The sequence below is a fragment of the Phycodurus eques genome, chromosome 9 (genome assembly GCF_024500275.1).
Source record: "Phycodurus eques isolate BA_2022a chromosome 9, UOR_Pequ_1.1, whole genome shotgun sequence".
NCBI classification, from domain to species: Eukaryota; Metazoa; Chordata; class Actinopteri; order Syngnathiformes; family Syngnathidae; genus Phycodurus; species Phycodurus eques.
In genome coordinates this window covers 1,422,713-1,438,392 of record NC_084533.1, presented here as the reverse complement: position 1 = coordinate 1,438,392, position 15,680 = coordinate 1,422,713, and the positions used below count along the sequence as shown (strand labels likewise).

Genomic DNA, 15,680 nt, shown 5'->3' with positions numbered 1-15,680 from the left:
TGATAGTGTAGATAAAGCGCCATATACTGTAAGTGCAGTCCATTTACCATTTATAAGTGATTGCCTGGGCCATTCTAGCATCTATTTTGTTTCTTTGAAACCAATTGAGAGTTTCCTCTGCAGTATGTTTTGGATCATTATCCTGCTGAATTGTCCACTCTTCAGTCACAAGTGCTGTGAGGAGCACCTGATCGGGGCAAATTTATGGTGGTATGATTGGTCACTGGAACGTCTAGAAGCTTAGATATGTGCCTGGAACCAATGCCATCCTTATGTTTTCCAAGAATTAGTTTGCGATGGTCTCGAGACACCTCTCTGCTCTTACCCATTATGAGATGTGTCTTGACTCACACCTTGGCAATGAGACCTTTTTCACAGCCAACCATTAGGACTGAACCATCTGATATTCATTTGCACTGACAAGGGGCTGCATTGCTGTTTGATTATTGATAGATTTTAGGTCTTGTCTTGGCTTTCCATGCCTTTTTGGACCTCCCTTTCTTCATGTGTTCAATACTTTTCCCTGTGTCATTTCACATTATTATACCCAACGTAATTTCTGATCTTACTTCTACTTTCTTTGCATGTATGGATTACTTGGGTTGTTCCCAGCATCTGGTGAAAATGTCATGTCAATAGCACCTTTGGAAGGATATTCAGTGAGAAAAGCGGTGACGTGTTTCAGCCACTGTGTTAATATAATTTTCAATTTATACCCCTGCTGCATCAGCCAATTCCTCATTAACATTGGATATGTCCCTGGCGGTGGCCTTCCTGGTCTCCACAGCAATGGATGCCATCTTGGCGCTATGTTTTTCAATGGCTTTAAGGAGCAGTACAAAAAATCTGAGGAAAGAGTAATTAATAATAGGATTAGAAAGTTTTAAAGACCAAGGAAAGTACCACAATTTCTTGTGTATAATTATTTAAAAACTGAATTTCTGCCTGGGTATGTAAACCTATGAGCACAACTGTACATATATGCATATATCATACGTACCACTGTCATATTGAAATGAAAGTGTAGTCTATACCTTTTTCATAACCTCTAGGTCGTGGTGGGGTATTGGAATGAAAATGTACAGCTTCTTCATAACCTCTAGATGGCGGCATACTTTTATAAATTGTGAAAGTTTCCCCCCCCTCCCCATTTTCCCCTATACCTATGTATAATGCGCACTATCGACTTTTGGGGGGAAAATGCGCATTATGGACAAGAAATTACGGTACTGTTTTATTTTCAAAATACATTATGTTTCCAGGTAAATGCTGAAAAGATGCGAAAACTGAGAACAATATAGTACTGAATTGTTAAGATGGATCTTAAAACTACGTCTCAGTTGACCAGATTTTTGGGGCGGGGTTAAATACTAGCCCTGTAACGAAAGCAGGTTGGGGCATATCATTTCTGGCATTAGTCACCCCTCCCCCACGATATAAACACCAAGCTCCCTTATTCCATGCAGTGGCCATTCGGCAGAATTACCATTTCCTTATTCATAATAGCTTGGCCCAGTTCTACCACTAGAGTGCAGTTAGCCATTAATTTACAACCCTAATTCCAATAAGGTTGGGGCGTTAAAACGGAATACAATGATTTGCAAATCATGTTCAACCTATATTTAATTGAATACACTACAAATAAAATATATTTAATGTTCAAACTGATCAACTTGATTGTTTTTAGCAAATAATCATTAACTTAGAATTTTATGGCTGCAACACGTTCCAAAAAAGCTGCGACAGGTAGCAAAAAAGACTGAGAAAGTTGAGGAATGCTTATCAAACACCTGTTTGGAACATCCCACAGGTGAACAGGCTAATTGGGAACAGTTGGGTGCCATGATTGGGTAGAAAAGGTGCTTCCCTGAATTGCTCAGTCATTCACAAGCAAAGATGGGGCGAGGTTCACCTCTTTGTCAACAAGTGCGTGAGAAAATAGTCCAACAGTTTAAGGACAATGTTCCTCAACGTACAATTGCAAGGAATTTAGGGATTTCATCATCTACGGTCCATAATATCATCAAAAGGTTCAGAGAATCTGGAGAAATCACTACATGTAAGCAGCAAGGCCGAAAACCAACATTGAATGCCCGTGACCTTCGACCCCTCAGGCGGGACTGCATCAAAAACAGACATCAAATTGTAAAGGATATCACCACGTGGGCTCAGGAACACTTCAGAAAACCAATGTCCGTAAATACAGTTCGGCGCTACATCCGTAAGTGCAACTACTATCCAAAGTAAAAGCCATTTATCAAATAACACCCAGAAACACCGCCGGCTTCTCTGGACCCGAGCTCACCTAAGATGGACTGATGCAAAGTGGAAAAGTGTTCCGTGGTCTGACGAGTCCACATTTCAAATTGTTTTTGGAAATTGTGAACGTCGTGTCCTCCGGGCCAAAGAGGAAAACAACCATCCGGACTGTTATAGACGCAAAGTTCAAAAGCTAGCCTCTGTGATGGTATGGGGCTGTGTTAGTGCCAATGGCATGGGTAACTTACACATCTGTGAAGGCACCATTAATGCTGACCGGCGCATACAGGTTTTGGAGAAACATATGCTGCCATCCAAGCAACTTCTTTCTCATGGAGGCCCCTGCTTACTTCAGCAAGACAATGCCAAACCACATTCTGCACGTTACAACAGCGTGGCTTCGTAATAGAAGAGTGCGGGCATGTCCTCAGTTCCCAAATGTTTATTGAATGTTGTTAAAAGAAAAAGTGATGCAACACAGTGGTAAACATGACCCTGTCCCAGCTTTTTTGGAATGTGTTGCAGCCATAAAATTCTAAATTAATGATTATTTGCTCAAAACAATCAAGTTTATCAGTTTGAACATTAAATATCTTGTCTTTGTAGTGTATTCAATTAAATATAGGTCGACCATGCTTTTCAAATCATTGTATTCTGTTTTTATTTATGTTTAACACAACATCCCAACTTCATTGGAATTGGGGTTGTATGTCTAGAAATTGAAAAAATACATGTTCCCTGAAGTGTGATGTGAGCTACAGTTTATCTGCCAAGCTGTGACCCCATGTGTGGCGCGAAGTGAGGCAGCGGCGAAGAGGATGCCCCTTGCCAGTCCGCCAGCGAGGTCCGGCGCAACAGCGATAGGCCCGTCAGCCTCACTGTTGCCGACCCCGACATCATAGGGCGTGGTGGAGGAGGGGGAGGAAAACATCCAGGGGCTGTGGCCGCATATGGTGCACCCTTCGGTGGCTGAATTTAAAGGGGGGGGGGGGGAGGTTGCCGTTCCTTATGCCAGGACTTATGCCTGGCCGCCAAAGAGTGCCTCTGTGTGGCCCGTGAGAACGTGTGCATCGCTGGAATTCTCCTCTCCCGGCTTATGAGCTGAGAGGGAAAGCATGGACTTGATTGACAGGTTAAGTTTTCAGGGGTGGCGTTTTCAGAGCATTCAGCAACATGCCCAGAACGTCTGGAGGCTGAAGGAATGTCTCAATTCGTCACCATTTTGAAGCTTGACTTTATACACTGTGATTTTTTTTTTTTTTTATTATTCAAATTTTTCTGGCTTGTTAAAATACTGTTCTCTGTGCTGTGTCAAATTGACAAGATTTATTTTTTTTGGGCAATTATTCATGTCTTCGATGAAAGGATGTTAATGGTAAACCTGGTTTCCATGTAGTGGAGAATCTGTTGGGGTGAGAGCAGCGTATCTTCAGCGTAACAGTTAGGATGAAGAAAGCTAAAAGTGATTTTAAATGTCCGCATCTTTGAGTGACGGTGACCCTCAATGCGCAGCGCCTCAACCACATCGACCTTGTGCAGTACCTGCTCTCACACACAGTAGACAAAATAAAGGAGACATGAGAAGACAGCAAATAGAGCACACACATTGAAGACCAAAACAACCAATGAATGCAAAGTAAAACAAGAATGTCAGATGGTCACAAAGCAAACAAGAGCATCCATTCTTACCTCAGCCAAGCAGACCTTGGTAAGTTTTCTACGGAGCTTCTGAGCTTTCTTTAAGGCTTTCTTGCTGTACAGCACTGGAACACTCATCATTGGCGTCTTGATTTTGCCACTGGCCACCATTAGTATCTCTCTAAGTCTGTGACAAAGAAAAAGATGACCCTGACCAACTTTTCTTACAACGCATGCATTGATTGCAACTGACGGTGATAACATCTTGAAATTGATATTACCGAGGTATTCCCAATGTGACATTCATCTCTCCCCTGCCAGCGAAGTGGAAGGTGTTGAGGGTCATTTGGGTTGAGGGCTCACCAATGGACTGAGCTGCCAGCAGACCCACCGCTTCCCCTGGATCGCACAGTGACCGCTGCCACTTGTAATGCAACAACTGTCGAAGTCTGGCGGCAAATCATAATTAACGATAATAATGAGTGTTTTCTGAACAAGGGCACTGAGAGCGTGGAGCTCTGCCAAGGCCAAGCTGTGAAAAGTAGCGTTAAAAAATTTTTATGAATGAAAAGGCAATCGACCCAATACCTGTATGTACATTAAATACAAAAACCATAATAAAAAAAAGGTTATTTTTTCTAATAAAAATAATTTTTGCTTCAAACTACATTTTCAAAGAACAGAAATGTGCAAAAAAGGATTTAAAAAGGTTGAATGATTGCAAAAATAACACCCTCAATTCTGTGTGCCAGATATTTAGAGTGCTGTGAAAAAGTATTGGCCGCCGCCTTTTATTTTGGCATAGTTTTACCCACTTTAATGTTTAAGATCATCAAACAAATAGACAAATACAACCCAAGTGAACTTAAAATACTGTCCCCCCCCCAATGGTGATTTCATTTAAGGAAATAAAAATGATTCAAAGTTACCTGGACCTGTGTAAAAATGCAATTACCACCCTAGTTGGGTCATTAATTGTGGCTAATAAAGGTTTTTGGTTAATTTTCACTGATCACACCCAAGCCTGATGAGCTCCAGACCTGTTCGAGCAAGAAATCACTTAAACAGAATAATATGCCCCGACAAAATATCTAAAAAAGCTGCAACAAAATGGCACGATCCAAAGAAATTCCAGAACAGTCGAGAAATAAAGTACGTAATTGACATCTAACGGTCTGGAACTGGTTACATAAGCCATTTCTAAAGCTTTAGGATTCCAGCGATTCACAGGGAGAGCCTTTATCCTGACATGGAGAAAACATGGAACAGTGGTGAACCTTGTGTGTCTCGTTACATCTGGCGCAAATGTAGCACAGCATTTCAGAAAAAGAACATCAGACCAACACTCAAACATGGTGGTGGTATTGTGATGGTCTTGGGGTGCTTTTTTTTTCCCCTTCAGGACCTGGACCACCTGCTGTGATTGATGAAACCATGAATTCTGCTCTTTCACAGGAAATCCTGAAGGAGAATGTTCAACCATCAGTTTGTGACCTCAAGCTAAAGCACACTTGGGTTCTGCAGCAGGATTACGATCCAAAACACACCAGCAAGCCAACTTCTGATTGGCATTAAAAAACAAAAAAAAGTGAAGGTTTTGAAGTGGTCTAGACGAAGTCCGGACTTTAATCCAATTGTAGTGCAGTGGCATGGCCTTAAAAGGGCCCTCCATGCTCGAAAACCCTCCATTTTTGGTTATTTCTAACAATTCTGCAAGAAAGGGTGGGCCAAAAATATCTCCACAGAGATGTGAAAGCCTTATTGCCAGTTTTGCTTGATTTCAGTTACTGCTGAGCAGTTATTAGGTTTAGGGGGGCCATTACTTTTTCCACATAGGGCCAGGTAACTTGGATTCCCCCCCCCCTTTTGGAATGTGTTGCAGCCATCAAGCTGGTGTGTACCTGTCTGTATCCAAGTTGTGTTGACTCATTGGGTCTCGATTCTGCAAGTATTTCTCTGTGAGGTCACGAAAGCTTTCAGAAACGGATCCAAAGCTTACGTCAGGCCTGAACACGCCCAGGCTGGGCTCAGGGCAGCGGGAGGACTTTCTTTTGTATTTTGATCGTCCAGCTTCATCAAGAGCACGCCACTGTTCCACCAGCTGGAGAAAGATTAAAAGTGCTCATGAAAATATCTGGAAAGAGGATTACATTTAATTAAGGTGGCAACAAAAAATATGACAGAAATACCTTAAGCACAGCCATATCTCTGCCGCACACATTTTGTATTGCTCCTTGTTCGGTCTGCTTAAGCCTGGCCATCTTCTTTTGGGAAAACAATAGGAATGCTCCTTTAACAGATTACAATAAAATATGATGACCGTGGTCAGTAGTGGTGGTGATAAAACCCCTAACAAGTAACATTTCAAATGCGGACATTTGTCATTACCTCTGCGAGGGGAAGTCAACTCTCTCTTTGCTTTCCAGCGTTGTATGGCGGAAAAATGCCGACTTGCACCTTGAGTGTCCAATCGTGTCAACACCTCATCCAACCCCTGGGACTTCTTGATTACCTTCAGCAACAGCAAACTGTTTATTCTTTCAATTATACAAAAGTTCCCAGTAAACGCCTTCATCCGTGTGTTTTTTCAACAGTTGGAAGAATTTACACCACGACTGTGGCTTCATGTTCATGAGAATAAGACAACTTCCAGGTTTTATCTTCATACTTAGCAAATGGGATGCTAATTTACATCAAGCACCCGCATTTGGTTAAACACATGGTTAAAAAAAAAAATAATTCCAACAAAGTTGGGACGTTGTGTTAAACAAATAAAAACAGTATACAATGATTTGCAAATCATGTTCAATTGAGATTTAATTGAATACACTACAAATACAAGATATTTAATGTTCAAACTGATAAAACTATTGTTTTTAGCAAATGATCATTAACTTAGAATTGTATGGCTGCAACACGTTCCCAAAAAGCTGGGACAGGGTCATGTTGACATCACATCACATCACCTTTTCTTTTAACAACATTCAATAAACATTTGGGAACGGAGGACACTAATTGTTGAAGCTTTGGAGGTGGAATTCTTTCCCATTCTTGCTTGATGTACAGCTTCAGCCGTTCAACAGTCCGGGGTCTCCGTTGTCGTATTTTACGCTTCATAATGCGCCACGCATTTTCAATGGGAGACAGGTCTGGGCTGCAGGGAGGCCAGTCTAGTACCCTCAAGCTTTTACTACGAAGCCACGCTGTTGTAACACGTGCAGAATGTGGTTTGGCATTGTCTTGCTGAAATAAGCAGGGGCGTCCATGAAAAAGACGTTGCTTGGATGGCAGCATATGTTTGTCCAAAACCTGTATGTACCTTTCAGCATTAATGGTGCCTTCACAGATGTGTAAGTTACCCATGCCATTGGCACTAACACAGCCCCATACCATCACAGATGCTGGCTTTTGAACTTTGCGTCCATAACAGTCCGGATGGTTCTTTTCCTCTTTGGCCCGGAGGACACGACGTCCACAATTTCTGAAAACAATTTAAAATGTGGACTCGTCGGACCACAGAACACTTTTCCACTTTGCGTCGGTCCATCTTGGAAGAGCTCGGGCCCAGAGAAGCCGGCAGCGTTTCTGAGTGTTGTTGATAAATGGCTTTTACTTGGCATAGTAGTTGCACTTACGGATGTAGCGCCGAACTGTATTTACTGATATTGGTTTTCTGAAGTGTTCCTGAGCCCACATGGTGATATCCTTTACACATTGATGCTAGTTTTTAATGCAGTGCCGCCTGAGGGATCGGAAGTCACGGGCATTCAATGTTGGTTTTTGGCCTCGCCACTTACATGTAGTGATTTTTCCAGATTCTCTGAACCTTTTGATGATATTATGGACCGTAGCTGATGAAATCCCTAAATTCATTGCAATTGTACGTTGAGGAACACTGTCCTTCAACTGTTCGACTATTTTCTCACATACTTGTTCACAAAGAGGTGAACCTTGTCCCATCTTTGCTTGTGAATGACTGAGCAATTCAGGGAAGCTCCTTTTCTACCCAGTCATGGCACTCACCTGTTCCCAATGAGCCTGTTCACCTGTGGCATGTTCCAAACGTGTTTGATGAGCATTCCTCAACTTTCTCAGTCTTTTTTGCCACCTGTCCCAGCTTTTTTGGGACGTGCTACAGCCATATAATTCTAAGTTCATGATTATTTGCTAAAACAATCAAGTTTATCAGTTTGGACATTAAATATATAGTTTTTGTAGTGTTTTGTAGTGTAGTGTTTTTATTCATGTTTAACACAACGTCCCAACTTCATTGGAATTGGAGTTGTATTACAAAACCTGAAATAATGGCATCAACAATTGATTACGTGTATTTTTACAACAAAATCTGTGTGTAGTACATATTTATCCCCAGTGGCCATATTACAGCACAGTGGGGCCCATCAACTACACTTTCACTGTGGCAGCCATTTTGGCCAGTGGCACACACTGAGGAGGATGCACTGAATTTGACAAGGCTGCCATTTCTTCCATATACTCATCAAGAGCTGTCAGACAATTATTATTGAAGTATGGCCTATGTGCAATGACTGCTGGTTTACCTCAAAGTTGTCCTCTATGAAGGGAAACTGCCTTGGCTGCAGAAATTGTGTCTTAGGGATATCAAGCCCATCTTCGCCATACAGGAACTGGACTACGGATCCATCACTGTCCCTCACAGTCAGATCATACTGTACCACCAAACCCTCCAGATGCTTTATGACACACCTAAAGAAGAAAAAGGATGAATACATGAGATAAATAAGAAGAACAACAAACTTGGTAGAACCTTTTTTTGTTTTTGTTCCCATTTTTGCCTTTTTGATTCAGAGGGGTTTGTTGAACGCATGCCTATTTTAAGGAGGCTGCGCACGAGGGTTGATTTACCGCTGCAGGTATCCTGATCTGGACGTTTTTACAGCGGTATCCACCAGTCCCTCTCTGCCAGCCATGCAATGGAAGAAAAATTCCTGATGGTAACATGATCACATGGTTAACAGTCACTTCAAATGCTTAGCTTGCAGTCATTTGTCCAATCCTTCGTAAAAATCCAAGCTTAGGTACACGCACACACCTGTGGTTTGATGCCTGTGAGGAACCTGCCAGAAACAAATCCACCAGCACTGGGCGCTGGGTCATATGGCTGGAAACATGGTAATGATTTCCCAGAGGGCATCAGTGGAGGTCTACGACCCTCTAACTCAATCTGACCTAGTAGACATGAGATCTGAAACGTGCACACAAATAAAGAAGCTTGCAGGGTCGACCTCATACAAGGTTTGATGAATATTAAGAATGAATTTCCATCTCAACGAGAGAATTTACCTGCATGGTGTTGACGGTGGAACCCTTGGCACCTGACTGGACCATCAGTTGGAGGTTGTTGTCTGGGAACGACGTGTGAAGGCCAACTGGCATGCACACCTACAAAGGACAAGATAAATTCATTGGAATTAAGGAGTCCTGCAATATACACTTCAAAGATAGTTTTTTTGGGGACTATGTCCCTAGTTATACACTGAAAAATGTGCCTATTGGTTGTTTTTGTGCTCAGGCAAAAGCAAAAGTATTGTTGTGACAATTTCCCTGTATTCCAGACAAAGCACGGCTCCAAAGACTCCTATTAGGAGTAAAATGATTGTGGCGTGCACGTCACCCTCAAAACACCATACCAACCAGTGACGTTCAGGGGTGGGAACATGATGGTGTGGGACTTCTTTTTAGCACATGGTACTGGTAAACTTCACATTATTGAAGAAACGATGAATGGGCAAATGTACAGAGACATTCTTGACAAAATTCTGCTGCCATCTAGTTGGTGGGTTCAATACTTTTCGCCTGTGTTAGTTGACATTATTACACATAACTTCATTTCTGAGCTCATTTGTTTGACTTTGTATGGCTAGATTTACTTGGGTTGTTGTCAACATCTGGTGAAATTTGGCACCTTTGGAAATATATTTAGTGAGAAAAATGGTGACGCGCTAAATTCTTATTTCAGCCGCTTTATATCAGCATCTCTGATGACTATGATATATTCTGTTTAAGGTTTTTAATATTTTTTTGTCATGTCATTCCACAAATCTAATATTGATTGTCAAATACTTGGGCCAGCTATATGCTGGGGCAAGTCAAATCTGCAACTTCCTCAATTGTCTCCTCAGCAGTTGCTTCGTGCGGGCTGCTGTCTGATCTCGTGTCTGCGGTGAGATTGTACATGGCCACAAAGTCACGTTTGTTCATTTTTATCATTTAAGTGCTTTAAACTTGTATTAATTTTGGATACATTTGTGTGATGTTGTTTGAGGAGTCTAATTGACGTGCACTGCGCTTATCGTCAAGTTCGAGCCGCCAGTGACCAGAAGTGCAATTTTGAGTTTCAAAATAAAAGTGACATTTTAATGGCAACAAAAACCACTGCTTAACCTAAACATAAGTATAGTTTATGTTTCAATAGATTAAATAAAAAATAAACGAGAAAACCATAAACATAATCTCAAATCCAAATTATACTTTTAAAGTGCAAAATTAAAGTGTCAAAGTAAATTCAGTTTTTTTGGGGTTTTTTTTGGTCAGTATATGGTGGGAACATCATTTGCTTTCTCCACATGTACGATACACTTTTGAACTTCTTGATGCAACTGGGGCTTAGTTTGATTGACAATTGCTGTTCCTGCTTTGCCCATCTTGGCCTCTAAGGGGCAGTGTGATACACGCAATAAGATACACACTTGCAGTAACAAAAAAATAGTCGTTTGAAGAATATATATATATATTTTTTCCCAAACAAAAGGTGCTCTGCCCTGAGTTGTTTAACACATCTAGATGTAAATTCCATGAAATAAAAGCTGAAATTCTGAACTTTTGTCTCATATTCATCTTTTGATCTGAAACCCAAATGTCTTCAGCATACAAAAAAAAAAGAAAAAGAAAAAAAAGGAATTTACCTCGCCATTCCAATAAATGTGGAGGGGACTGTATTTGAACATTCCCTTGGTGAAATTCTTTTGTATGCGAGTTTAGTTTTACAGTGAACTTCAACTGGATCGTTAATAAAGGACTAAGCAAGCAACATTCACTCTTACGCCTTGCTACTTTGTTAGCATCTTGGCAACCTGTTGCTGTGATCACGTGGGCTCTTGTATAAGAGTAGTAGTCGTAGTATTTTAGATCCAGTCGAATCCAGTCCTTGTTTTTTTGCTGCCATCTGACCAATTTCCGATCTCAAAGATCAGATCGGGACATCCCTAATGGAAACCTCGAATTTATTGTGGAGATGTTTTTAACGACACCAATGTAGTTGTATAAAATCAAGCTGAACATTGCTCTTTACTTGTATTTGTTCCTGTTCATTTGTTCGGAATGTGTGCATTAGCTATTCGGCGGGCTGAGGCTGGTATTTCTCAATTTATTGAATAAAACTCTTGACTGTGGCTTGTATTTTAACCAGTGGCTTTCCAGTCGTGTTTTTTTGTTGTTGTTTTTTTTGCAAAGAATAAGATCCCAATTTACCTTATGCGAGTCATTGCTGGCACATGACTATCATATAGCTAATAAACCTCACTGCATCAGAGATGTGCAAGTGAGTAACTGCACTCCACTGATCAGTTTAAATAAAACAGTGACACACTAAATCTGCATTCCATAAACCGGCGATATAGCGAGGAAGGACTGTATACCAACAGAGGGAATAAATCTTATTCGCTCGACTAGCATTTGTTTGTCGGTCTGTTTCCAGATGACGTAAGGTGTCTGTCATGGTACTTTCAAGCATGTGCTATATATAGTTCGCTCTTTCTGGACCAAATGATGATGGGTTTTGTAAATAATATAATGTGCCTCCTTGGTTTGGTTCATGTGAACATTTCTGGTACAGACTAGCGCATCATAAGCGCATAAAACTGCACAAATAAAATGGAGCGTAAATAGCATTTGTTGATTAATTATATGAACCATGCAGCATGCTACAATGCAGCAGCACATAAGCAGAGAGCAAAAATTAAATGAATAAGCACAACTTAAGCACATTTATCCTCGTTCACACGGTGAAATGAAGAACGCTAACAGACATCGAAACAAAAAAAGGCAGAAGATGTGCTGGTGCCACTGGTAAACATGCTGAACCCTCGTCAGGCATGTCTGTTCTTCAACGGTCCAAACTGTTAACATGCTTCCTGTAATTCTGTCAAAATGGTTTTTCGAGAGAGGTGGGAGCATATCAATCACAACTCGCTTCATCCAATTCGCTGGCCATGCAGTCGTTAATGTCGTTGTGTTACTCCACACAGTAGTCTTGACTCCCAACATAATATCGCAGGCTGTAGGGGACCAAGGTCGCATGGCTTTCACATGGAAACTTAGTTGCCACTGAGGTTTGTGTCTGATGATAAGTTACGATGCCAAAGTAGACCAACAGTAAAACAAAGAAACAATAGCGCTGATAGCACTCCTCGTATAACAGTTGGAATGTTACCTTGTTAATGTCATTGTTCACTTGGTTGGCCACTTCTTTGAATTTGTGGTCAGCCGTGCTGAAATCCCGTTGGTCTGGGGTGAGATGAGCATCCTGCCAATGGCTCCTGGCTTCTGCTTCATCCACATCAGGGGGGAGGTTGAATGCTGACCGGAGGGCCTGAGAAATGGAAAAAAGGATAATGTTACCGTTTGGAAACATTGCCGACTTTAGCTACTGTAAAACTTCCCGCTGTCAACGATTTACTGATTGTGTGTAGTACATAGTTATGCCCAGAGACCATGTTGGAGCACAATGGGGCCCACCAACTACACTTTTACTGTGGCAGCCATTTTGGCCAGTAGCACCCACTGAAGAGGATGCACTGAATTTGACAAGGCTGCAACATTTTACAATGCACATGTAGCACTGCTCTGTTTGCAGTGTGAGATAGGACTGATTACATTAACCTATTGAAGAAAACAAGAACGATTAATAATAGCTGCAACTCACTCTTGCACCAATCTTTAGTGATTGTTGAATAATGCGTTTCCTTTTTTTGTTCGCACCCGGTTTCACCAGGATGTCCTCAACACCTAATCGAAAAAGAAAATCTTTTCGGAATATGCCTGTGGGAAAGGGGGGAAAAAAATGACTCGCGGTAAATTACCCAGAGTGAATCCTCTATATAACTGAAGGTAGGCAGTAAAGAGTCTGGCGAGACAGCTGAGCAGTTTGCCGCTGGTCTCCCCTCCATAAAGTTCATAGCAACAATGGACCAGACCATATGCTGATGAGCCATAGTGAGCTTTGTCCAGAACACCCACTAACAACTCCCCCTGACGGATCACCACCTAAGAAGTAGAATACCTTTTTTAAAGTCAATTGTTAAATGTCATTCAACAACTCCCATGTTAACATTTCTGAAACCAACAGAAGTACAAATGGTGTGCGCGCGCGCGTGTGTGTGTGTATGCGTATGCACCTGCGAGTCACACATGGTGTCAGGTCGATACCCTGGAGCTGCTCGTGGGGGGACTTGGATCCATGCTTTGCTGGGGATTTTCGATTTCCCAACCAGGTTTAATGGCAAATCCTTTTCTGGAATAACATTGAGGACGACGGTGGACACCACCTATAATGAGGCAAGGCATTGGTTACATCCCATTTATAGACCCACTTCATACCCATTAAACTAACTATAAAGTAGGGCTGCACGACATTGGGAAGAAATATTGCAATTTTCTTCATCCTCGACGATATATACTGCGATGTTAAAAGATTCAGGATTATATACACACATAATGTGGGGGGAAAAAGCTGACGTGTGTCTCTCTCTCTATAAAAACTATGCTCAGTAAAGCACAAAAGTATACAGTTATTTGTATATAGTCTACCTGTATTTAAATGCACTGTAGTATTAAGCAATAGCCCTGCCAGTCGGCGTGAAATCATTTCTTTTCATGCCCAGTTATACTGTGGAGCCGTCAGAACATTCCTAACACGACTCATTTGTTTGAAATCAATCTGTTATTTTACACCTATGTTTAAACATATGCATTCGTATTTCTATATTTGAGTGCATTAGTTTAAGCAAAACAAATTGTTGCGTACACCTGAAGTTTGTCCCGTCAATAATGCCGTGGGCTCTTCCCCCCTCCCAAGTGTAATCTGTTGCGACATGTTTTTGTTCGTCACATTCTGAAGAGAGGTAGAGTACATGCAGGCATGTAATTGTTTCCCGTAGCCGAATTAATCCTTATCATATCAAAAAATAAGTATATAATATTCTGGGTTGCTCTCTGTGTGTAGACTTTACACCGATCTGATCGGTGTTATTGGTATTGGCCGATAATTAGCATTTTATCACATCAGCTTTCATGTCATAAGTCGCCGATCCGATCAATGACGTCATCGATCAACATTTAACTGCGTGTCTTCGTCGCGTATGAATCCAATAGCTAGTTTGTTTTTAGCCTGGTCATGTGTCTTGCAGCATAGTACTGTAACTATCTGACGGCCAATAAAGTTTTTTCAATCTTGTCGGTGTGGGACTATTTTCTATGGACAAACAACAAGTAAGTTATTTGCAGTCTGTACAAAGTCATCTAAATGCTTCCACAACAAATTTGATCGAACACCTGAAGAAAGGGGGAGAGTGTCAAACTGACACGAACTCTGGACAACACCCGTCCGTCCATATAGGTGGGACAGTGAGAAGGTTAAGAGTAAGCATGTCATTATAAAAAAGTAATTTAATTGCAATAAAGTAATTTACCCCTCCTTGAGCCGTCACCTTGTCGTGGTGGAGGGGTTTGTGTGTCCCAGTGATCCTACGAGCTAAGTTGTCTGGGGCTTTATGCCCCTGGCAGGGTCACCCATGACAAACAGGTCCTAGGTGAGGGACCAGACAAAGCACGGCTCAAAGACCCCTAATGATGACGACAAACAATGGACTTCGTTTTCCCTTGCCCGGACGCGGGTCACCGGGGCCCCCCCACTGGAGCCAGGCCTGGTGGTGGGGCTCGAAGGCGAGCGCCTGGTGGCCGGGCCTGCACCCATGGGGTGCAGGCCCAGAATCCCCCGTCAGAAGGAGTTTCAACTCCCACCTCCGACAGAACTTTGCTCATGTTCCGGGGGAGGCTGGGGACATCAAGTCCGAGTGGACCATGTTCCACGCCTCCATTGCTGAGGCGGCCGACCGGAGCCGTGGCCGTAAGGTGGTCGATGCCTGTCGTGGCGGCAATCCCCGAACCCGTTGGTGGACACCAACGGTGAGGGATGCAGTCAAGCTGAAGAAGGAGTCCTATTGGGCCTTTTTGGCCTGTGGGACTCCTGAGGCAGCTGATGGGTACCGGCTGGCCAAGCGGAATGCAGCTCTGGTGGTCGCTGAAGCAAAAACTCGGGTATGGGAGGAGTTCGGTGAGGCCATGGAGAAAGACTTCCGGACGGCTTCGAGGAAATTCTGGTCCACCATCCGACGTCTCAGGAGAGCACCACCAACACTGTGTATAGTGCGGATGGGGCGCTGCTGACCTCGACTCGGGACGTTGTGAGTCAGTGGGGAGAATACTTCGAAGACCTCCTCAATTCCACCGACACGCCTTCCCATGAGGAAGCAGAGTGTGGGTTCTCCGAGGCGGGCTCTCCTATCTCTGGGTTTGAGGTCACCGAGGTCGTTAAAAAGCTCCTCGGTGGCAGGGCCCCGGGGGTGGATGAGATTCGCCCGGAGTTCCTAAAGGCTCTGGATGTTGTGGGGCTGTCCTGGTTGACACGCCTCTGCAACATCGAGTGGACATCGGGGACAGTGGCTCTGGATTGGCAGACTGGGGTG

At 42.6% G+C, this 15,680-nt stretch overlaps 1 protein-coding gene and 2 non-coding genes across 5 annotated transcripts in view; all 3 read right to left on the bottom strand.

Annotated features, from left to right (window-relative positions):
• polr1a (RNA polymerase I subunit A) overlaps positions 1–15,680 on the bottom strand; it is a 44,486-nt gene that overhangs the window by 9,325 nt on the left and 19,481 nt on the right. For all 3 annotated transcript variants that reach the window (XM_061685200.1, XM_061685201.1, XM_061685202.1), the window contains exons 17-31: positions 13,332–13,481; positions 13,017–13,200; positions 12,860–12,942; positions 12,368–12,526; positions 9,220–9,318; positions 8,969–9,121; positions 8,782–8,864; positions 8,457–8,622; positions 6,286–6,409; positions 6,087–6,187; positions 5,799–5,998; positions 4,179–4,346; positions 3,949–4,084; positions 3,641–3,801; positions 717–846 (exon numbers count right to left, since the gene is read on the bottom strand). In XM_061685200.1, the coding sequence (XP_061541184.1) occupies positions 717–846; positions 3,641–3,801; positions 3,949–4,084; positions 4,179–4,346; positions 5,799–5,998; positions 6,087–6,187; positions 6,286–6,409; positions 8,457–8,622; positions 8,782–8,864; positions 8,969–9,121; positions 9,220–9,318; positions 12,368–12,526; positions 12,860–12,942; positions 13,017–13,200; positions 13,332–13,481 (2,097 nt within the window). The remainder of the gene's footprint in view (positions 1–716; positions 847–3,640; positions 3,802–3,948; positions 4,085–4,178; positions 4,347–5,798; positions 5,999–6,086; positions 6,188–6,285; positions 6,410–8,456; positions 8,623–8,781; positions 8,865–8,968; positions 9,122–9,219; positions 9,319–12,367; positions 12,527–12,859; positions 12,943–13,016; positions 13,201–13,331; positions 13,482–15,680) is intronic.
• LOC133408206 (small nucleolar RNA SNORA5) lies at positions 8,241–8,377 on the bottom strand. Its single transcript, XR_009769256.1, has one exon. It is a non-coding gene; the product is annotated as a small nucleolar RNA SNORA5 (small nucleolar RNA).
• Positions 12,615–12,751, bottom strand: LOC133408205 (small nucleolar RNA SNORA5). Its single transcript, XR_009769255.1, has one exon. It is a non-coding gene; the product is annotated as a small nucleolar RNA SNORA5 (small nucleolar RNA).